Source organism: Pelophylax lessonae (genome assembly GCF_965119305.1).
Source record: "Pelophylax lessonae genome assembly, chromosome: 6".
NCBI classification, from domain to species: Eukaryota; Metazoa; Chordata; class Amphibia; order Anura; family Ranidae; genus Pelophylax; species Pelophylax lessonae.
The window spans coordinates 157,316,836-157,341,217 of record NC_138773.1 but is presented as its reverse complement, the minus strand read 5'-3'; the positions used below and the strand labels follow the sequence as shown (position 1 = coordinate 157,341,217).

Genomic DNA, 24,382 nt, shown 5'->3' with positions numbered 1-24,382 from the left:
AGCTGGCAGCCAGTGCCCCCAAAACACAGCCCCGAGAAAAAACATTTCTTGACAAGTATTCAGAGGCGCTCGCCAGTCCATAGCTGCAGTACCGGTACGGAGTCATAACCCATCACAGCAAGCATGCCCCATAAGGTCTTCAGGGTCTTGAATCTACTCCAGTGGGATAACTACCCTGGACACGAATAGCACCCTGCCAGTGAGGTATCTGGGTAGACTCTACACCTGAGATCACTGCCCGAAGGATTCATTGCTGACCAGTATACATTGCAGGCTGCTCCTGTTTTTGCGTGGGCATTTCCATATACAGCCTGTAACAAATGATCCAGATACAGCTCACCTCTGCCACACTGGGGGTGTAAGGAACAAGCCAGGAATTCTAGGTAAAGAAAGCGCAAAAGATCGTCACAGAGACATATGGAGGCACATCCATCACCTAAAGACAATAGCTAAAAACTGAGGTATAGCTGAGCTGAGTAGGGATTATGACTGGACAGGATTTATGCTTTTTTTGGCCAAAGATCATTTACCTGAAGGTGAGAGCATAACATATGCAGCCATGAATAATAAATCTTCTGTGCCTGTGATCTATGATTAAGCAGCTCATTTACTAGTACTTGTTTTTAATAAGACGATCTAGGGACAGGTGTTTCAGTTCCTCTAAACAAGAGCTTCTCCAGTGTGCTGCAGGTCTTTTCTTTTGACATTACATAGGACCTATGGCTGCTATACTATGAAACTACCTTTGGGTAAATGTACTACAACCTACCCAAATTACATAGAATTTCCAGGATTAAACAGCTTTAAAAAAAATAAAATGTTTGGTATGTCGAAGACCTTGCCACTTAATTCTGGCCAGTTTATATCCCCTGCTCTTCCTGCCTTGATGGGTACATTCTGGGTAGCTGCCACTGCCTAGAAAGCCCATGGATGGGACCCCTAGGGTCGAGCCCCTGCTTGCACACTTCCTATGCTCCAGCTTGCCCCCCTTTTTTCTCTCTACTCCGGAGGCTCAGAACTATAGCTTTATTTATAAGTGGAAGGCCAACCCTGACAGTGGAAGAGAGGGCCCTGCATTCTCTGTGGTTGGGAAACCTCTTGCAGTTGATTTCTATATTCCATGCATTTTTCCTGAATTATACAGCTATGTTCCAGAGTAGCCATGGCTGTTTTTCTTTTAGTACTATTTGTAAAGTTTTCCCTGAAGACATGTCGATTTAGTTTTGAATGGCATCATTATACCGTATTTGGTTAAAAACTTTAAATAGAAAAAAAAAAAAAAACATATGTTCTTCAATTAACTCTGATATTTAACATACATACATGAGAGTAATTCATTCTGTTAGACAATGTAACCACGAATCCTGGATCATTAGGAATTGTCTTGTCACAGAAGATCACATCAACACGGTGATAAAGGTCTCTAAAGTACTCCTTGGCAGTTGCCAGCTCACTGCTCTCGTTCTCTGGGTCATCTCTAGGGGAAAAAAAAAAATAAAAAATCATCATTAAAGAAGTTAATACAAGTCAATCAAACGTGCGTCTAATCTATTCCACCACTCCAGGGTCTATAGATCTTATCAGGACCTCAGAGATCCAGGAAATGAAAATGATCCAGACACTCTCTGGTCCCCCCATTCGGTTTCATCGCAGTAGGTCTGAAAGCGATACTCTTGCTTTTTATGTCATGCTCACTTATGTCATTTGTGAGCATAACATTTGTTACTTATTTTTTCTAATAAATGTATTAAGGTAATGTGCTAGGGTCAGTGCACCCTCTCTCACTTGTTGTTTTGGTGTACATATAAGGATACCCATGATCCTGAGGGGACAGCAAGGCCTATAGGCGCTTGTGATGAGTGAATAATAATTAGCCTCAAAGCATACCACTTGAGCACAGGAAAGCACTTTTTCATGAAAAGCATTAGCCTGCTCTCAGCCTACTCGGAGTCATGGGAGTGCAAAAGTGCACTCGTGACCCACAAGAAAACTGTCCAAAAAAGCTCTGATCATACTTTCAATAAAAAACTAGTAACACTACAGTTTCCCCTTTTCCTGCCTTAAGTGATTCTTGGAGAATTTATGCCCACTGGATAATGGAGCGGTGCAACAGATTGGAGAAGTGGTGAAACTAGACATTCTTTCACACAGTGCATACTCAGTATGGCGCCCCCCTCCCACATGAGAGAGAAGTTCTCCATCCACACACCACCCAGCTCCCAGTGAAGGACATTCAAGTGTAATAAAAGAGCAACAGGATGGTAATAATATATAGATTATTAATTTCACAAAGCTTTGTTAATAGTGCCTGCCCATGTAGCTTGAAGACCTACACAATCACTACATAAGTGATGTTTGAATGAGGGAATTTCAAGTCTCGTTTTCATAGCAGATTAGGCGGGGCGCTGCTGGGAAAAAAGTGAGCTAGGATGGGGGTCTTCAATAAGGCCTGCTTCTGTGCACAATTTTCCATTCCTGGTGATGACCCTCCTAATCTGCCGCGAAGTGTGGCTTGAAATCATTCTACAGTCATGGCTGGCTTGTTAAAGGCCCGCCCCACTGGCCAATTTTTTTTTTTTTTTGTTGTGGGGCTGCCCCTTCTTATCTGATGCAGCGATGAGGATTGAATGCATTTCAAACCTCCCCTCTGGTACTGAATCGGAAGGGCGCTACCAGGAAAGAACTGTTGATTTACAGACCCACTTCTTTAGTAGCGGCAGCACTCTTCCTAGTCCACTGCAGAGGTGAAGCTTTAAAATAGCCTCAAAGCACTGTTGCGTTCTACTGGGGCAGATGTTAGGGCTGCCACCTTTTCTTCAGGTCAAACCTGAACACTTTAGTGTGTTTTTTTTTGGATGGAGTCTGGGGATGAGAAATCTTCCGCAGCCTCCTTCAACACTGCCTCCAGGTCCTCTTCTAGGCCAGGCATTTCAGGATTTACATCTGGGAGAAATGGAATAGCTGGAGAAGGGACATGTCGCTTTGGAGCCCTGAAAAGAAATAGCTGTATTTAAGGTGTTCGTTGAATGGGAAATTATGACCGTTGCAGAAAAATCTGCCATTATCACATAGGCAGATTGTAGCATGCCTGAAAGAGCTTGGATGCAGAGAATGGGAGTTAAAATGGAGTCATACCCTGAGAATCATTGTTACTCTGAGGTTGAGTGTTGTGCAGGCCTTTGGTAAAGCGAATGTTCGCCTGAGGTTTTGCCATGGCTGCCTTGCACCTGGTTTCCACAATAGTTTGGGCAAGGGTGATCTATAGGATTATTCAAGGAATATAGGGTAAGCATGTCTGGAAAGAGTACACAAATCAGATGCAGGCTGTCCTGCACCAACGTCCTCATGGCAAAAAGGCAGGAGGATGCACCTGAGCACCTTAGAAGGGCTCTATGTGGAAACGGTGGTAAAATGGCCATCAAAAGTGTTTCCTAACATCTGGTCACCCACCTAAGGATCTGAGTGATTTGAGTTTTAAACGCTAAATTTTTGTAAAGTGAACACATTCCAAACATATCCCCAGTCTTTACCGTCAGAGATCGAGAATGTGACTGTTTTACCTGCCCACAATGCTTGCCCTATATACGGTCCCGGCTTAGCCCACCACAGGCGACATTTGGGTCCCATAGGGATAAACCACAGCCTTGAACCTGTATAGCACCCTACGGCTAATGACACACTCTGCACCCTTGCTGGATGCAGTGCCCAAAGCAACATTACAGATCAACCTCATGGCATGGGGTCCAGGTAATGCTCCCAGCATTTTACAGAGCTTGCACTGATCAGGATGCACTGCTTCTATTTTGGTATTAGAAGTTGAAGAATCCTAAAATAAAGTAAACTAGATAAGCTAAGAGTGATTTCTGTTCAGTAAGGGAGAAAAAGTACACCCCAATTAGGACACAAAAAAAAGAAATCTAAGGACTCATGGTAAGAGGTAGAGCAATAGGCGAGGCATCCAGGGGGATCCTCAAAAGCTTTGTCAGTGTACAATGAGCTGAAGGTAGGAGCATATAACCCAGGGTATAGGCATACTATAGGAATAACCTTGTTAATATTTAGGTAAGCATTGGAGGAATTATTTTGGCATGTAATCTTGCCATATTTTCTGCTAAGGTGAAATTAGGCTGAAAATTATACCTTTAAAAGCAGAGACATTTTGTTGTATCTGTTAGTTCCATATCGTGGAATACAGTACAGGACACAGGCAACTTATTCATACAACATGGGTTATAGGCTCATATCTTTAACTGATTGGACACTGGCAAGCTTTGAGGACATATTTTCGCCTAGGTGGCTTCCCAATCACCCTACCATACTCCATGAGTCCTCAGCTTTGTACCAACAGCGCAGAGTAACAAGGAGTTTAGGAAGGGTGGCCTATATCTTGTACTCCAGGATATAGCATTTACAGCAAAGTCAAAATCACAAGTATCTTAAGAGTACAGTACAGGACACTCATATTATTCATACAACATGGGACGACCACAAGTAATGAATGCAAGGGTGGGCAAAAGTTAGGCAAACAGAACTGTGCCAACAGACCCTAAAAAAAAAAAAAAAACAGGGATTAAACCCTAGACGCCACTACAAAAACCTTGCAACCGAAAGCAATATCTGAAGAAGGCTGGACATTAACCCAGTAAAACTTTGAAAAATAGTGAGGACAGAATGGCAGGCTTACAAAGTTGGGCGACAGGCTTGGTGTCAAAAGCTCCAGGATACTCCAACAGATCTGGTGGAGTGGGGGAACGCAACAGCATAGGAGGTATTTGTTTTTGGCCATAATTTCTTGTAATCAAATTCCTTATCCATTATGCAAAAAGTGGATTCTGAATAAGGGTGCCTTTGCAAGGTCCCACAGAAAAACAAACAGGGAATCTGTCTAGTGGAAGGAGTAGCTTTAAAGTACACCCATGGAGATGACTACATCCAGTCAATTTAGTGATCATTCCTTTGAGTGCTTAAGAGAAGGTTCACAAGGATACCAGAATAATTTCCTCGTTGAGATGGTTAACAGACCACCTTGGAAGAAAAGTTGGTCTTGGGCAGAATACAACCTTGCGAATGTGAAGTATGAGAAAAGGCTCTACATGAAAGTTCAGAAGAACTTTTTGATAGATGTTATAGTAACCAAAAAGGCTAATTTGCCATCAAGGATCTCTACTGAATAATTCCTAATGGGTTTAAATGGTGGTTTGTGCAAGGTAGAAAGAAGCAAATTAAGGTCTCAGGGAAGAAAAGGGAGCTGCAAAGGGGATCTTGATATGAGAAATAACTTCAATAAATAAGCTGGACAGAGATGGAGCAGCGGCTTGGGATAGACATTTCTAGTCCCAAAGTGCCATCTAGTGGACAAGTCAAATCTTGATTATACACGGAAATAGTTAATCTGAGCCACCAATGAGAAATAAGACTACATGCTTTTGGGCAGGTTTCATAGGTTGTAACAGGCATACCCCTGTTCAAATTTCAGGTTTCTGTGATGTAAAAAAAATGACAAAGAAATAAATTCAGAACCTTTTTCCACCTTTAATGGGACCTATAAACTGTATAACACAGTGAACAAAAAACTGAAATCTTTTAGGTGAAGGGAAGTAAAACTAAAAAAAACTAAAATATGGTTAAAGAAGTGTGCAAACCCTTAAATACTTTGTTGAAGCACCTTTTGATATTATTACAGCACTCAGTCTATAAGGGTTTGAGTCTATCAGCGTGGCACATCTTGACTTTGCAAAACACTCCAAATCTGTCAGATTGCAAGAGCATCTCCTGTGCACCGCCATCTTCAGATCACCCCAAAGATTTTCAATCTGACTCAGGCCTGGCCTCTGTTTGGGCCGTTTGAAAACTTTAATATTCTTCTGGTGAAGCCATTGCTTTGTTGATTTGGATATATGCTTTGGGTCGCTGTCATGCTAAAAAATTAGGTTACTCTTCTTGTTCAGCTTTCTATCAGAGAGTTGGTGGATCCCATTGGGGGAGTACAGACTGGATCGCTGGAGAGCGATCCAGCTGGTGCACTTCCTGGGGACCCTACCAAGGCCTAATCAAATAACCTTACTATATACAAAATTTGAGGAGATGTGTGTACAAAAAGGGACAATAACACATTCCATATCTAAAATCTACGCGTTGTTGAATAACCAGAGGGAAAACCAACATTTGACATATATGACTGATTGGGAGAGGGAACTGAATAGTACTTTTTCAGAAACAGAGAGAAGGCAAAAATTCCAGCTGACCTCCTCGACATCCACCAGTACAAAAATACAGGAGGTAAACTACAAAATATTATCAAGATGGTACCAAACCCCGGTAAAATTGAATAAAATGTCATCAACAAATACGGATGAGTGTTGGAGATGTGGAGAGGGAAGGGGGACAATGCTACATATATTCTGGTCGTGTACCAGATTGGAAAAATTCTGGAAACCGGTCCATGAAATAATACAATCTCTAACAGATCACCCAGTGACAAAGGACCCAGTACTATTCCTTCTCCACAAATCTGACATCCCAAGAAATCAATATAAAAATTAATTAATACCTTACTTACTTAACGCAGAAAAAATGTGTATTCCCTTAAAATGGAAAAACTAGACACCCCCAGATTATCAACATGTGGATCAATGAAGTGGAAGAGGTAAATAAATTTGAAAATCTTATATTAAATGCTAATCATAAAATGGGAAAACATCATTTAATATGGGATAGATGGAACTTATTTGTCATGTCGAGAAGATAAGAATAAAGAGGAGGAGCTAGAAGATAGAAGGCGGCACATATTCACGAGACCTTCACAATTTATAAATTAATAACATCCGTCTCCACCACCCCTCTCACATTATCATCTTTCTTTCTAACCCCAAAATTTTTTCCTTTTCTTTTCTCTTTTCCCTTTTTTCAATCGTACAATAGAATACAGCAGGACCATGAATAGATTAGAGCTCTGGGAAACCCTGGAGGGTTTTTTTTTTTTTTTAACTACATACCAGATACCTCTACTTATACCCAAGAGAAAAATTTATTGAATTTATGAATATATGTTCCTGCTATAGTATAAATAAGATATGAAAGTGTATGTACAATTGCGATGATTTTTTATGTATATGTTTTTTTTTTTTTTGGTTGTGTGCTGTATGAAAAAAATGTTAAATAAATAAAAAATGTAGTAAAAAGAAAGCTGAAGGTTTTGTGCCAATATTGACTGGTATTTTGGAACTGTTCATAATTCCCTCTGCCTTGACTAAGGCCCCTGTTCTAGTTGAAGAAAAAAAGCCCCAAAGTATGTAGCTGCCACCACAATGCTTCACTGTGGGTATGGTGTTCTTTTGGTGATGTGCAGTGTTTTTGCTCCAAACACATCTTTAGGAACTAATTGGCAAAAAGTTTAACAGTGGTTTTATCAGATCATAACACATTTTCCCACGTTTTTGGGAGACTTCAAATGTGTGTATGCAAAATTTAGCCAGGCTTGGATGTTTTTCTTCGTAAGGTAAGGCTTCTGTCTACTGCCTGTGCGATGTACAGTGTGAAGCAACACCACAATTACCTATCGGTTACCTGCACTTGTGTTGCATTACTGATGTTTCTATGTGTATATATATATATATATATATATATATATATATATATATATATATATATATATATATATAAATAAAACACTGCGTGGGTATGTCGTTTTTTGTTTTGCTTACAAATTCCAATAAAGATATATTTTTTTTGTGAAAAAGCGTACACATGTGACAACCGATAATTTAAAAATTAATTGTTAATGAAAACTTTGTGTCTGTCACAATCTCAATTTCCAAGGTTAACAGTGGTCGTAAAGAGATTTACTGCAAAAAATGTTTTTTATAGTTTCACAGTAGGTACTTACACCTATTTTTGGGTTTAAAGAATATCTGCATAGGGCAAAGAATCTCAGGATTAGTTAGTGTAATTATTTTTAGTAATGTATTAGAGGCACTGTCATTCATCGATCAATTAAACGTGTGATATAGCACACTAGATCATTCAACTACCACTGACAATCTACAAAGAAAACAATAAGTGTAACTGTTCTACAACCAAACGACCCTGAAAGACACATGTTGGTTGTACATTGACCTAGTCCAGCTAGCTGCAGTTTAACAAAGAAATTGCAGCAAGAGTTAGTTGCAGGGCTAGGCCTGCCAAGATAAGAGTTTTTCAAAGCATTTCAAATTTTCTGTCAGCAGAATCTTTAAAAGGTGGAACATGGGTACAGTGAGGTTTGTTTATGAAAAAAATAGGGTCAACCACAGAATAGCCCACTTTTGTAAACTCCTTTCCACTGGATAGAGTTCAGCAAAAACTTTTGGGGTGTCAAAATCTTTTCAGGAATGTAGGTCTCAGGGCCCATGAGCATGTGGCAAGACCAAGGACAGTCGACTTGTACTATGCCAGGGCTTTTGCAGAGCTTTATAACATTAGCAAACATTTTTCATGAAGCAACATAGTGACAATGTGGGGGAGAGAACTCTTCTGCAGATACCGCGTGTTGGGAGAAATTTTTCAGCTCTCTGACATCTTATAGCCTTGCTTTCATGGTGAGATCCAGGCTGAGTGAAGCAGAGAAAACTACCACAACCAGAGCCAGATGGACTTGTGTCTCTTTTCAACCTATGTAAATGCAGGGCTCAGCCATTAAACCGCTCCAACGCACCTCCGATGCCCACATTGCTCATCTCATTGAGGTGAACAGGCACATTGAGGATCTAGATAATCGGGGAAGGAGGCATAATATTAGAGCTCAAGTCCTACCTGAATCTGTGGAGCCCCAAGCCCTGGAAGCTGCAATACCTGCTCTATTTAATGATCTCATGGATAGGCCCGCTGACACCCCTCCTGAATTTGAACGGGCACTTAGAGCTCTACAGCCCAGAAGTAGAGAATCGGACCCCCCCCCCAAGGGATGTGGTTGGCTGTTTAGTCAGCTTTCCACTTAAAGAGGTGATTCTTTGCAAAGCAAGGGAAAAACTGGATTTTTGTAAGCACTTACTGTAAAATCCTTTTCTCTGAAGTCCATTGACAGACGCAGCTCTTATGCTTCTTATAACATACGGACGTCCTAATGTCCCAAAACAGGTAACGTTTTTCCAAAGGCTAAACTTGGCTAACTGGGAAACAAAGCTCAACCAGGAACAGCAGGAGCTTACCCATAGAAAGCAAATATATACCCCTGAAAGAGAAAAAACTGAATTTTTGTAAAATCTTACCTGTAAAATTCCTGTCCTCCGACATTCGCCGCCCCTCCATATTCGTCACTATGGGTTATTGACCTTTGCTCCGTAGGAGTAGCTAGGCAACAGAATATGTCAATATTAAAGCTTTTAGCATATCCCACCCCCAGGGGGTGGTCCCCTCAGTCAATACCCTCCTGCTTCCTGTATCCATACCTCAGTTTCAGTAGAATAGCAGTAGAGTACATAAACAAACCCCAAAAGAGGGGCGGGGGCGGCGACTGTCGGAGGACTCAGAGAAAGGAATTTTACAGGTAAGATTTTACAAAAATTCCGTTTTCTCTTACGTCCGACAGTCGCCGCCCCTCCATATTCGTCACTCCCGGAACTAGAGCAGCCACCACCGAGCGCAGGGATTCCATGCGGAACTTGCGAACCCGCACAAAGCGGTTCAGAGCTTTTAAGTCCAGAATTGGACGTACCTTGCCCTCCTTCCTGGGCACAGTGAACAGATTTGAATAAAACCCCCGAAATCTGTCCCGATGAGGCACCGGAACCACCACTCCCTGAGCCCGCAGGTCCCGCACCGCCAGGTGCAGATCCCGCAAACGCTCCGGAGACAGTTGAAGGTTTGAGGGAAAAAACCTGTTCGCCGGCCGAGATAGGAACTCGATCTTGTACCCGGACCGAACGATCTCCTGAACCCACCTGTCCCGAACGCGGGCCAGCCAGGGTTGAAGAAAACCGAGCAAACGTCCCCCCACCCCAGAACTGGGTGAGGGCGCCCCTTCAGGCCGCGTTGTTATGGGCAGCGGACCCGGACTGGCCGGACTTCTGCTTACCTGTCCACGGCTTCTTTTGGGAGCCTTGACCTTTGAAGGGCTTGCCCTTATAGTGCGACTGAAAGGCACGAAAGGACCCCTGAGAGGGCCTAAACGAAGCTTCTAACCTTGAGCACCCTTAGCCTTGCGAGATTGGGGCAAGAGCGTGCTCTTACCCCCAGAGATCCCCTTTATCAGCGAATCCAGTGAGTCGCCAAAAAGGCGAGATCCCGTATAGGGCAAATTTGATAAAGTTTTGCGAGAAGATTTGTCCACAGACCAACATTTCAGCCAAATCAAACGGCGTGTCAACACCGCCACGCTGTGCACACGTGCAGCCAAAGGAATCACATCTAATTCCGCATCACACAAATACATGACACCCTGATGAATCTGATTCACCATAGCCAACGTTGTCGGCGGGGCAGAATCAGCCACCAGGACGCGCCTGAGCACCTGCGTCCAATCCGCGACAGCCTGAGCTGCCATAAGGGAAGCAAAAATAGCTTTTAGCATGGAACCGGTAACTGAGTAAGTGTGGCGGGCAAGAGACTCCAGTCTCCTGTCCGTGGGGTCTCGGAACACCGGGGTATCTTCCGTCGGGAATCGCAGTAGATTTATTCAAAACCGCCACCGCGTGATCCACCGGAGGTGGCACACACCAACGTTCATCAGTGGCGGGCGTGAAAGGATAACGCAGCTTGAACCTACTGGGCACAGCAAAAGGCTTTTTTAGATTGCGCCATTGTTCACTAACAGCGCGCTGAAAATCCTCAGTGCAAGGGAAAACCTGCGACGTTTTGCGTCTCCGCTGCGTCCCATAAGAAGCCAGGACGGCAGACGGACACGGTTCATCCTGCAAATGCAGTGTTTGATAGAAGCAACCAATTCATCCATGATTGCAAGCTCTTCAGACGAGCCAGGGGGGGGAATCATCAACCCCTTCAACCTCTGCCTCCCCTTCCGACCCTGCAAAGTCCAGGGACGAACGGGACCCCGATAAGGGGACCCCAGCCATAGCAGCCCCATCACCTTCGCCCTCTGAATCAGAGGAGATTGAAACTCTAGGCCGTTTTGTGGATTGAGCACACCCAAGCATCTGCACCTGAGCAGCCAGGTTAGCCACAATGGTGGCCAAATCGCCCCCCTCAGGGGAAACAGCAGCAGCCCCTTGGCATCCCAGCAAAGTGGGAGGAAATTTGCTTTCCTGAGAATCCATGCCCCCAAAAGTTTGCAGGAGAAAAAAAGGGTAACTGCCCCTTTAACAGCGCGGCGAGCGCAGCCCAGCGCACACACACACCAGCACAAGCCGACCCCCACAGGGAAAAGTACAAACTCAGGCAAGGAATACAGGATTAAAGAGGGTAAAAACCTGGAGAGATCACTGCTGCTGCTGTATCGATCGGTGTGCCCAGGGAAAAGGAAGGGATGCAATAAAGGCCGCTCCTATAAAGCCTATGGAAGGCTACAAAAAAATGGCCGCCGGGGGAGGAAGTAAAGGCAGAGATCCTGCAGTGCTAACATGAGGCCGGAGCGATCGCCGCCAAAATGGCGGCGCTTGGCGCCAAAAACGCCGCTCCCCCACATAGTAAAACACCATCACACGCCTGCAGTATAATAAAAAATGGCGGACCGCAGCAGCGGCCGCCGCATGTATGCACAAACACGATCAAATCATGCCCCGCAGCATACAGCCTGTCACACAATAATAAAAGCACACAGTCTGAACACAGAAACAGTGCAGCATGGCCCCCCTCCTTGCAGCCCACAGAATGCAGCCAAAACAGATAGGGAGCCCAATAGTGTGTACAGAAGCAGGGTTACACAGTCCCAGACTGACACCCACTAAACAGACAGGTCCCCACACAGAGTACACTTACCTTCTGAATGGCGTGGGGAACCCGCACAAGCGATCAAGCCACTGCACATGGGACAGGGAGAGTCGCAGCCAGGACGCAGTAGAACTGCGGTGCGAAACCGCATGGCGTCCAGTGAGGTAGCCACCTCACCACAGCATCCCTGCAGCGAACAGGGATGGGTCGTTCACATATGCCAGGAAAAATACCTAACTGAACGCTCGATGGCAGGCTGGGAAGCCACTGGCCCACAACCTGCGACCAGGGGGGCCAGCCCGAGACCCAGCCCGCACGATCCTCTTCATCAGAAGAACTAACTAATGCTGACAAAAGTAACAGCTAAGTAAAGAGAGAGGAAAAAACTCAAATAAAATCAAAAAGAAGATAAAGGCTGAGACAAAATGCCCCAGCACAGAAACAGCCAGCTAACTCCTGAAAGCTAGACAATGAAACTGAGGTATGGATACAGGAAGCAGGAGGGTATTGACTGAGGGGACCACCCCCTGGGGGTGGGATATGCTAAAAGCTTTAATATTGACATATTCTGTTGCCTAGCTACTCCTACGGAGCAAAGGTCAATAACCCATAGTGACGAATATGGAGGGGCGGCGACTGTCGGAGGACGTAAGAGAAAATAAGTCTCTTTAAATAGCGGCCTGCAAAACCTTGTGGCCAAAGGAAGCATCCCAAGAGGCCAACAAAACTTTTAGAATTTTGTAAAAGTGTGCCCGGACGACAAAGTCGCCACCGTACACACTTGAATAACAGAGGCCCGATGATGAAAAAGCCAAAAGGCACTCAGCGCCCTGGTAGGACGTGCTGTCACAGGGAAAGGAGGAACCTGACACTTTAATGATTAAGCCTGTACAACCGTCTGCCTAATCCATCTGGATATAGTTGCAGCAGACACAGCCAACCCTTACAAGATCCCTCAGTAAAGACAAAAAAAAAAAAAAAAAGTCTGATTTCCTAAAAGACTCCGTGGCCAACTGGTAAACCCTGCTGATCGCCCGAACCACATCCAGAGAGTGCAAGGCAATTTCAGGCAAAACAAGGTCATTGTTTCATTTCATTTAAATGGAAATCAGACACCACCATAGGAAGAAAAAAAACGGATTAGGTCGGAGAACCACTTTATCTCTGTGGATGACCAAATAAGACGAACAGGAAATCGCCGCCAATGCGGACACTTGGCGAGCAGTAATAGCCACCACAAAGGCAACCTTCTGAGATAAAGGCAGAGATATGTCTGTATATTCTCAAACAGAGGCTTTTGAAGAATAGACAAAACCAAAGTCAAATCCCACGGAAGCAAGGAGGATCGTCTCGGAGGCGTGGGCTCCCTGGCTGTGCAGCCTCACCGCGATCAGGAGTCGAAAGTCAGGTCCAGATAGTCCAGTCTCATGGAAGGGACCAAGGACAACTTCTGAAGGTTCAGAATCCACCCGAACACCTCCAGAGGTCTTCTGGCGATTACCAAATTTGTGAAGGCCCGAGGAGCAGAGGCGAGACCAAAAGGTAATGCCACAAACTGATAGAAACCAATGGTGTCCTGCACATATCGGAATGTGAAGGTAGACATCTTTGATGTCTATGGAGGCCAGGAAGTCCCCTTGCTGTAGGGAAGCCACCACCTTGCGAACGGATTCCATCTTGAATTTTTTAACTCACACAAAGCAATTCAGTGCCTTCAGGTCCAGGATCGGACGCCCATTGCCTTCCTTCCTGGGGACCATAATCAGGTTTGAATAAAAGCCCTGAAAACGTTACGCATACTGAACTATTACTCCCTGTTGTACCAGGTCCTGTACTGCCCCAAAAAGAGCCTGTAGGCGATCCGGGGACAGTTGTACATTGGCAGGGAAAAGCCTTACGGATCAAAATTCGATCTTTTAATCGGACCGTATGACTTCTTGAACCCATTTGTCTTGCATCAGGGATAGCCACAGGACCGGGAACTGGCAAAGACGTCCCCCAACCCCGATACGGGTGAGGGCGCACTTTCAGCCCAAAGTGGCCTTGTCCTCAGGTCTGGAGAAAGTAGATTTTTGTTTGCCAGACCAGAGTCACTTGGAACCACCCGAGGGAGTCTTGAAGGGCTTTGCCTTATGGACTGACCCTGAGGGACGAAAAAACATCTTGTGTGCTGAAAAGGAGGGACCCCGTCTGACAAGGGTCCTTACCCTTGTTAGCCTGTGGGAGAAAGGTACTCTTACCCCCTTGTGAGAAGTTTGATAATGTCATCCAGGGTAGCCCCAAACAGGCGATGTCCTTGAAAAGGTAGATCAGTCAACGTCTTCTTTAAAGTCTGATCCGCAGACCAGAATTTTAGCCAAAGTATACACTGGATGACCACTGCCGAAACCGACAGTCGGCCCGATATGGGAGCAGTGTCCAGCACAGCTTCGCAAACAAATTGCAGCCCCTGCACTAGCTGGTCCAACAGCTTTTCAGAGGCAGGAGGAAGAGGCTTCCCCTCCAGGTCACGGCGTATTAGTTATTCGGTCAATGTTTGCAAAACCAGGGCAACCGTAAATACCGCCTGAGTGCAGACCCCGCCAGGGAGTACATATTGCAGGCCACAGACTCCGCCTTCCTATTACCCATAGGTGGCACAGTTTACTTCTATATAAGGGACTCCTTAAAGGGATAGCATCTAGCTTTTGGCGCTCCCATTTCTTTTTGAGCATGTTGTCAAAAAATGCGGGAAAGGGAAAAACCTTTGCCGCTCTAGATGGCTTGTTGAGTGCCAAATGTAATCTGTGCCTCAGTCGCAGTCATAGCTGCGTCCTCCATATTTAGGGTCTCACGCACAGATACAACCAGTGCGCGTCCACCAGCGCCTTTTCTTGCGCAGTTGCGGAGGTAGAAATGTCATCCTCACTGTCAAAGGAGACAGGGCGCGAGGTAGTAGACCCGGCAGGGAGACCCGCTTCTGCAGTGGCTGAGTCAGAATCTGAGGCATCAGATGAGGCAGAGGGTGTTTTTTTAGCACAATGCCTTTTAAAGGCCACCTCTATCCGGGACAAACACGATTACAGGATCGCCGAAAGTGCATCTTTTGACAGCTGGGATCCGGAGGGCCCTTCGGCCTCCTTGAGGGGGTCAGGTGGGGACACATGTTCTGCAGGGTCCATGTGGCACCAGGGGAACCCGTCCGCAAAAAGTTGAAAAAAAAAATTAAAACGTCCCACCGCGCAACAGCGCCAAGAGGTCAGGCAGAGCACACCTGAGACCCCAAGCAGAGAGAGAGTGAGACCCCCAGCAGAGAGAGTGAGACCACCCAGACTCATCACCTACACTAAAGATGCACCAGCAGGCCTGGAACATCTGCACAGCACCTGTCAGCAGCGATCTCAATCCAGAAGGAAAGATCTGAAGATCAGCACCAGGGTATAGGGAGCCCTCTGATGGGATTGATTGGAAGGTGAGCCCTGGAGTGACAGGTAGAAGCCCCCCACCCCCTGCACAATTGTTTGTACGTCGCCGGCGGCGCACCCCCCACTCCCACCTGCGGTCTAAAGCTCAGTCCCAGCCCCCGGGAGTAGTCACAAACATCTTAATGGCCCCTAGTAGTCATTGGGTGCGTGACAGGACTGAGGGGAACCCGAGGGTTGTGAGGGTCCAACCATCCTAGGGAGGGGTCCCCATCCAACCCAAAACCAGCCAGGGGAGAGGGGGGAACATTTACTCACCATACAAAGAACAGGCGGGCGCCATCTCCTGACAGAACCCCACTCCGCCTAAGTTGGGGCTGTTCGGCAAATAGGAACGCTGCGACTCGGGCCTAAGCCCAGTCGTATGCGACTTGGCGAGACAACTCGCGGGGCCAGTCCCTGTCCAGTGGGACTATGTCGCGGCTGACCCAGTGCGGAGCTAAGGTCTGCGTACGCTCGTTGGCAGGCTGGGGTGACCACTGGATCTTTATATCCAGCCCGTCACCCAGATCCAGCATAGTTGCTTCTAGTTTTCACAGGAAAAAAATCCAGAGAAAAAGCGAACTAGAAAAAAAAAACTCATCTCAGTTCCTGGCAGAGTTTTGTAGACTGAAATCCCAGGTGGTTTTAGTCCAAGAAACGCACTTTAAAACGAGCCACACTCTTCTTCCCGGTAGATTACCAGGCTACTTCTTCTGTTGCAAAGACTAAAGGTGTTTCAATTTTGCTTGCTAAAAATTGTGAACTTTCAACTACAAGACATTAAAAGAGACCCTAAACGTAGATGCTTGCTTGTTAAGGGACAGTTGGGGACACGCTCTTTGACCATTGCCAATATTTATTGCCCAAACAATCATCACATTTCTCCGGAACCTCTGTCGCGAGCCTTCGGAATTTAGCTCAGGCATCTTGATTCTAGGTGACGACTTGAGAACACTCCCCATTAACCCTTTATTGGACACCTCATCGGGATCATTCGCCCACACAAAGCACTCTGCCAAATATACAAATACAGAACCTTCGCCTTCATAATTCTTGGGAGGATCCTAAAACCTGGAGAGAAGGATTTTACTCTCTTCTCACCCCCCCATGGAAAATTCTCTAGAAAAGACAATTTCTTTATCTTAGAACCTGACCTCCCCTTCCTTTCCATCAGCTACCATTGAACCCATGGTCTTTTCTCATCATAACCCGATAACTAACTCTGACTTTCCCCAAACATGATACTAGATGCAAAATTTGGAGACTGAATTCATCATTTATTAGGGATAATAAGCCTGTCTCGCAAATTGCATCTAAATTGAAGGATTACTTCTTCACTAATGACACACTCGATACGAGTACTTTAACACAATGGGAAGCACACAAATGTGTTATCAGGGGTGAATTTTTATCCCCGTCAGCGACAATAAAAAAGTCCCACCAATCCTTAGTCAAATCTATACAACTGCATCGGCTTACTGGAGAAAGCCCACAAACAATCCCTGGCGGAATCTACCCTACAAGAATTGACCGAGACTAGATCTCAACTCCGTGATATCCTCGGGAAAAAAAAAAAAAAAAAAAATCGCTAATTTACGCTATGCCATTGAATCTTATGAACAAGGCAATACAAGTGGCTGCTTTTAAGTGAAGGCTGTTAAGGCCCCCCCCAAAAAAGTCAATTTCATCGGGATACCCAAGGCCTTAAACACCGTTATAATAAAGCAATTGCTAAACAACTTGAGGACTACTACAGATCCCTTTACAACTTGAACGAAAGACCTCACTCTTCACTATTACCTCAGTTGAACCTAACTTGATGTCTTCTTTTTGGCTAACCGCTGGCTGCCCCTCTTACCCTCCCTTGTCTCTCTTGATCAAGTGGGATTTGTTCCAGGCAAGCGACAACACTATAAAAGCCCTGAACATTCACCATTGGCTCACCTCACAAAGCAAGCCAGGCTACTTTCTATCGTACGCTGAGAAGGCGTTCAACAGGTTGGCCTGGGACTATCTGGCGGCAATCCTGGAGGCGATTGGACTCTTGCCTCAGATGTCCTCTAGCATCCGCGCTTTGTACACTAACCAAGTAGCTAGGGTTTGAGTTAATGGCCACCTGTTGGATGCCTTTCACCTTTCCAATGGTACGAGACAGGGCTGCCCTTTATATCTTGTCCTTTTCGTACTTTTTCCACAAAGGAGCTTTACTCTCACGAGACGTTCTTAATAATCTGATGCAACCCTACGAGATGCCTCTCTGGACGTACCTTCAAATCTGCCACTTTGTGTTATCACACAGCCCCTGGACAAGGTATCTTAAATCTATAGAATCCATCTATGATAGATCCCACCCGCAATGCCACATGATATCCACAATTTATGGTTGGCTTTCAGATCTATCTCCCATTTCCAACACCCCGTTCTGCCGGGCCTGGCAGCAACATCTGAACTTGAACTTACATGACAAAGACTGGGAAAGCATATGCTCACTGATACAGCAGGGTTCAGTAAAACGTCACCATCCAGCAAAATGGATATAAAATGCTCTCTAGTTGGTAAAGAACTCCTTCAAAGAGCCACAAATTTTTTTCAATGGTCTCCGTGCTGGAGATGCGACACAGAAGTGGGAACTATGTTACATATGTGGTGGTCGTGTCCCGCTCTACAACCAGTCTGGAAACAGGTACACAATGTATTACACAAAGTGACCTCTTACGATCTAGACTATACACTGCCCAGTTCTTATTCCTCTCTGCCACGGGGTTACTACAGAAAATTATTAGCGATGTGCATAGTAAACGCTGTCAAACTATGTATCCCACGTCACTGGCGCTCTGCAACCGCCCCTTCAGTGCGAGAATTGTTTCATAGAATCATGTAGGGGAGATGGTGGAACAGATTTGCATTTCCTCAGACAGGCTGTCCAAATTCACTAATACTTAGTATATCTGGTTAAGATACAAAGAGTCCCTGGCATACAAGGTTATTGAAGGTTACTGATAAAGCCCCTTCTTGTTCAGGAGTGAAACTTTACTAGGCCCCCTCGGGACCTAACCTTTGATGTTACAATTATCTTGTCTGCTTGACCCCTTGATTACGTTAGACAAATGAAGACAAAGCACCCAGCTCGATCACCAAACCTGCCATATTCCAGACCCTCTTCTCCCCTCGTGTGCCTGTGTCTCCCGGACACAGAGCAACACCACTCGACAGGAGGGCTCTGTGTTTGGCCCTCCTGATCACATGACGGCCGTGTCCAATCAAAGCCGTTATGTTAAGTAAATAGAGCCGTTGTCCCAGTGATCGGCTCCGCTTCTCCTCACACAGTGAGAAGGAGAGCGGATCGGTGCTGGCAGGCGGCGATCAGTAAGTATAAAGGTGTTTTACTGCTCTTTACTCACTGATCACCCTGTGCTAGTGCCCCCAAAAGTGTCCCCAACCACAGTGTCCCCACAATAAAACACCCGTCACACATCTGTCCCAATAAAATCTGTCCCAGTGAACATCTTCCCCATCTGTCCGTGATCATCTGGCGCACATCTGCCCCAGCTGTCCGTGATCACCCGGGGCACCTGTCCGTGATCATCTGGAGCACATCTGCCCCAGCAGTCCGTGATCACCCGGGGCACCTGTCCGTGATCATCAGGCGCACATCTGCCCCAGCAGTCCGTGATCACCCGGGGCACCTGTCCGTGATCATCAGGCGCACATCTGCCCCAGCAGTCCGTGATCACCCGAGGCACCTGTCCGTGATCATCAGGCGCACATCTGCCCCAGCTGTCCGTGATCACCTGGGGCACCTGTCCGTGATCACCCGGGGCACATCTGCCGCACCTGTCCGTGTTCACCCGGGGCACATCTGCCGCACCTGTCCGTGATCACCCGGGGCACATCTGCCGCACCTGTCCGTGATCACCCGGCGCACATCTGCCGCACCTGTCCGTGATCACCCGGCGCACATCTGCCGCATCTGTCTGTGATCATCTGGCGCACATCAACTGCCACATATGTCCGTGATAATCTGGCGCACATCTGTCTGATCATCTGGCGCACATCATCGGCCATATCTCTCGGTGATTATCACATCTGTAGTCATCTGGCGCACATCATATGCCACATCTGTCAAAGTGAACATCTGCCACATTCCAGTGATCAACATGTCACACATCTGTCCCAGGAATCAGCGCACATCTGTCCACAAAAATGATCCAGGGCCTTCAAAAATGTGATAGGTATTGTGTGTAATTTATGCTCCTAGAACGCTTGACGGTGCTACTTGAATGTTGGGCCTCTGTATGAGACCAGGTTGTGTAAAAGTCTCACACATGTGGTATCGCCATACTCAGGAGGAGTAGCAGAATATATTTTGGGGTGTCATTTTTGCTATGTACATGCTATGTGTTAAAAAAAATTGTATAAATCGACAACTTTGTGTAAAAAAAAATAGAATTTTTTTAAGAACTTACCATAAAATTATTTTCGTCCTCTGACAGTTGCCGCCCGATGGTATTAGCCTTCACTATTGGGTAATGGCGCACTCCGCAGGACTCATTAAGGCTGCATTCACATGTCAGCTTATAATCGCGGGCAGAACCGCCGCGGTTCCGCCCGCGATTCGGAGATTTATTGCAAATCGCGGGACGCCTAGCGTTGCCCGTTGATTTGCAATAGCCCCCCAAACGCCGAGCGATGTTGCCGAGATTTACGCCCGCCGAATCGCGGCAACATCGCGCAAACAAAATCGCGGGACGCAATACGCTCCAAAGAAGCTCTTGTACTTCGGTTCTGCCCGCGATTATAAGCTGACATGTGAATGCAGCCTAACAGGTTAATACAAAAACAAACTTTTTGTACCTCAGCACACCACTAGGGGGCCATCCCTCAGTCATTACTCAAAACCCATCTGATATTACCTCAGTTTGTAGCAAGCAGTACCGGAAGGCAACAACCCCCAACTCCAAAAACCAGAGGGGTGGGGGCGGAAACTGCCAGAGGACTCAGAAAATAATTTTACGGTAAGTTCTTACAAAAATTCTATTTTCTCTTACGTCCTTTGACAGTCGCCGCCCGATGGTATTAGCCTTCAATATTGGGACGTCCAAAAGCAGTACAGGTATGAGGGGTGGGAAAGAAAAACGCAACCATCTTAGAAGGCAACGTAAACACCCGGGCCAGTAACCACCTGAGCCCAGAGGGAAAAAAACTGGAACAAACCCAGAAAAAAAATACCGTAACAAGGAGGGACAGTAAAAACCCATGTCCCCTTACACAACTGCCGCACTCACAACTTTGCAGCCAAAGGAAGCAACCGAAGATGCCAAAACGTCAAGTTTGTAAAACTTAGTGAAAATGTGCAAGGACCACGTCGCGGCCTTGCACACCTGAGCCACAGACGCCCGATGGCGAAAAGCCCAAGGAGGCACTAACGGCTCGAGTAGAAAGAGCCTTACCGGGAAAGGAGGAACTCGACCCATGATGCAATAGGCCCGAACAATCGTCTGTCTGATCTACTTCAAAATGGTCGTTGCGATAGCGGCTAAGCCCTTCCAAAGTTCCTCAGGAAGAACAAACTGAGAATCAGACAGCTGAATCGACTCCGTGGCGGACAGGTAAACCTCGACCGCCCGGACCGCAGCCAGAGAATGCAAGGCAAACTCCGTAGGATGCTTGGGTTGTGTACCCAGCGAAGGCAAAACCATATCCTCATTGAGGTGGAATGAAGAAAACAACCTTTGGGGAAAAAAGTTTGACTCAGTCGCAGAACCACCTTATCTCTATGAAGTACCAAATAAGGGGAACTGCAGGACAAGGCTGCCAATTCAGACATTCTGCAAACTGACGTGATGGCCACCAGCAAAGCAACTTTTCGTGACAACACAGACCGAGACATCTCCCTGATTATCTCAAAGTGAGGTTTATTGTAACATTGACAACAACCAAATTCAGGTCCCGCGGAAGCAAGAGAGCTCCCCTCGGGCGGACCAAAGAAAGCGATGCCCAAGGTCGTTGAAACAAGATGGCCAAGGCCCACAACAGACCCTTGACCTTATTTAGCACCAGATGCTGATCCACGCCCTTCCGCAGGAAGGCCAAGACCTTCGCCACCGAGAAGGAACGGGGATGAAAACCATGCACTTCGCACCAAGCGATATACGTTTTCCAGGTGCAGCGGAAAAAAACTTCTTTAAAGTGGCTTTGCGAGCCTCTTACAAGGCAAGGATGACCGCCTGAGGAAGACCTCTATCCCTAAGGACATTTATTTTAAACAGCCATGCCGACAAATCCAGCAACTGTAAAGCAGAATGGAAGATCGGTCCTTGAGACAGATCGTCTCGCAGCGGAAGCCGCCATCGATGTTCAATGACCATCTGAAAGACGTCCACGTACCAGGACCATTGAACAAAGCGTGATTGCTCGGAGCTCCAAGATTTTAATCGGTAGCCAAGTCTCCCCTGCTGACCACGTCCCCTGGGCGCAAAACCTGCCCAGAACTCCTCCCCAGCCCGACAAGCTGGCATCCATGGTCTCAACCGTCCATAATAGAGGTCGGAAGGACCGAAAAGGTGTCAAGGACAGCGTCCAGCGCCACCACAGGAGATCCGACCCGGATGACTCAAGGAAATACTCCTTTCCAAGGACTGAGGTGTCCTGACCAACCTGTCCAGGGTCTCCGCTCGCAGAGACCTGGTGTGAAATTGAGCAAACGGAACTGCTTCGAAGGCCGAGACCAGCCGTCCCAGAACATACATGCAGGTCCGTAAAGAGGAAGAGCGTCATTCCTGTGAGCTCCGATCTCCTCCCGCAAAGTCCCGATTTTTGTCCTCCGGAAAGGAAGACACGAGATTGAGCAAAGTCCAGGACCATCTAGGTACTGGAAACGAGTAGAGCGCCGACTTCTGAAATTGACGGCCCACCCAAACACCTGAAGTGTCTGAACCTTCACATCCAGATCTTATGCTAAGGTCACACATGAGTTTGACCTTGCAAGAGGTCGTCCAGGCAACCGAGGAGCCCAATGCCAGACCGGAGCCAACCCTTGGTGAAAACCCTGGGAGCCGAAGCAAAACCGAAAGGCAACGCCACAAACTAGTAATGCTCCCCAGCCACCGCGAAGCAGAAGCAGCTCAGAGGACCCTCGAAAATAGGTAGGTGGAGATACGCACCCTGCAAGGCGATGGATGCAGTAATTCCCCAGGCCTCAACTAGGTCATCACCGACCGGATGAATCCCATCCTGGATGCCCGCACAAGCGGTTCAGGGACTACCAGTCCAGAATCGGACACACCGTGCCCTCTTTCTTGGGCACCGTGAATAGGTTGGAGTCAAAACCGCAAAAACTTTTTCCGGAAAAGAACGGGTACCATGACTCCGTGTGCAAGCAAGCCATGCACAGCCCCCATGAGAGCTCTGAGGCGAGCAGGGAACAGCTTAAGAATGGATGGGAGGAACCTGTCAGAGGGGCAAGATCAACTTGATCTTGTGCTCTGAACGAATTGGTTTGTGAACCCACCTGTCCTGAATGCCGGACAACCAGGGTTCCTGAAAAGCAAGCAGACGTCCCCCCACCCTGACAACGGGGAGGGCTTCCCTTTAGGGAGAGGTGGACTGGGTTGCCGAACCAGACTGACTGGCGTTTGGCTTACCCGACCACGGCTCCTCGTGGCCACCGGGAAGACGGAAAGGAATACCGTTCTCCTGCTTCCCAAAGGCAATTATGTGGAGTCTTGAAGGAGGGCCCCCTCTTGGTGACCTGGGGCAGACGAGTACTCTTACCTCCCGTGAGCCCCATATCAACTCAGCTAGAGTTACCCCAAAAGGGCGATCCCCCTCATAGGGGACCTCAGATGCTGTCTTTTAGGACGCATGGTCAACCAACCAGCACTTTAACCATGTAATGCGGTGGATCGCAATCGCCACTGCCAGCAACCGGGCGACCAACGGAACCACGTCCAAGGCCGCGTCGCCCAGAAACATCGCAGTGTGGATGAATTGATCCTGCTGCGAAGCCCCTTGCACCATGTCATAAGCGCCTGAGAGGTCATCACTGAGGCAAAACACAGGTTCTAACAGGGAACCTGCCACTAGATAAATGAGGCGGGCAAGCGCTTCCACACGCCCATCAGCCGGATCCCTGAATACCGGGAATCCCCTACTGGCAGCAAGGTGGACTTGGCCTAGACACAGTGTGATCCCCTGCTTTGGGGACACCGACCAACGTTCGTCTACCGCCTCCAAAAAAAAAAAAAACGGAGAACAGGTGGAAAAATGCCTAGGCTCCACCAACATGCGCTAAATGCGCTGCCACTGGCCATTCACAATCTTGTGAAAACCCACCGGGCAGGAAAAAAAAAAAAAAAAAACCTGACCCGACTGTCCGGGGTCCGCAGAAACCGAGCAAAACAGACCGCTCACTTGACCTAGCTGGCGCATCGTTAAGATAGAGAATTTCTGTTAGGACGCCCATGAGAGCATCCATTGTAGCACGTTCCCCGCGCTACAGAGGAGGAAGATTCCCACTCCTCCTCTCCCTCAACGTGGAGGACCAGGACCACTCAGGGGGACCCTCGTCCATGGCAACCAATTCGAGCTCAGAGTCAGAGGACTGGGAACGCACAGGCTGTTTTTTTTTTTTTTTGGGAGGAGCGTGCTGACATCAGCAGATTCACCTGGGATGCCAAAGTCGCCAGAGCAGCAGATATGGTTATCAGGGGAGAGGATTCAGGTGTACACAAAGTCCCCACCAGGTTTGCGGGCGATTTATTATCACGGGAGACCATTTTTGCCTTATATGAAAAAAGGGACGCTGGCCCTTTAAAATCGGCGGTTCCCGCGGGCGCCCCCCACAATCTGCACCAACTGAAAGAGCCCCTTGAGAAAACACACTAGCAAAAAAATAAAATAATTTGATTTGGTCAAATAATGGCCGAGATATAAGCAAAAATCCCCAGTATGTCAGCCCAATTTTACACAAGAGAATGAGGAAGTGACCTCAGATCGCTAGAGGCCAGCCCAGAGACAAGGTGCCTATGTAAGCCTATGGCAAAAATCACAGGGAAAATGGCCGCTGCCCTTACTAG

The 24,382-nt window shown here is 47.0% G+C and overlaps 1 protein-coding gene across 5 annotated transcripts in view; it reads right to left on the bottom strand.

Moving 5' to 3' along the window:
* The window catches only part of USP7 (ubiquitin specific peptidase 7), a 666,343-nt gene that overhangs the window by 212,030 nt on the left and 429,931 nt on the right, over positions 1–24,382 (bottom strand). For all 5 annotated transcript variants that reach the window (XM_082260831.1, XM_082260832.1, XM_082260833.1 and 2 more), the window contains one exon: positions 1,324–1,477. In XM_082260831.1, the coding sequence (XP_082116957.1) occupies positions 1,324–1,477 (154 nt within the window). The remainder of the gene's footprint in view (positions 1–1,323; positions 1,478–24,382) is intronic.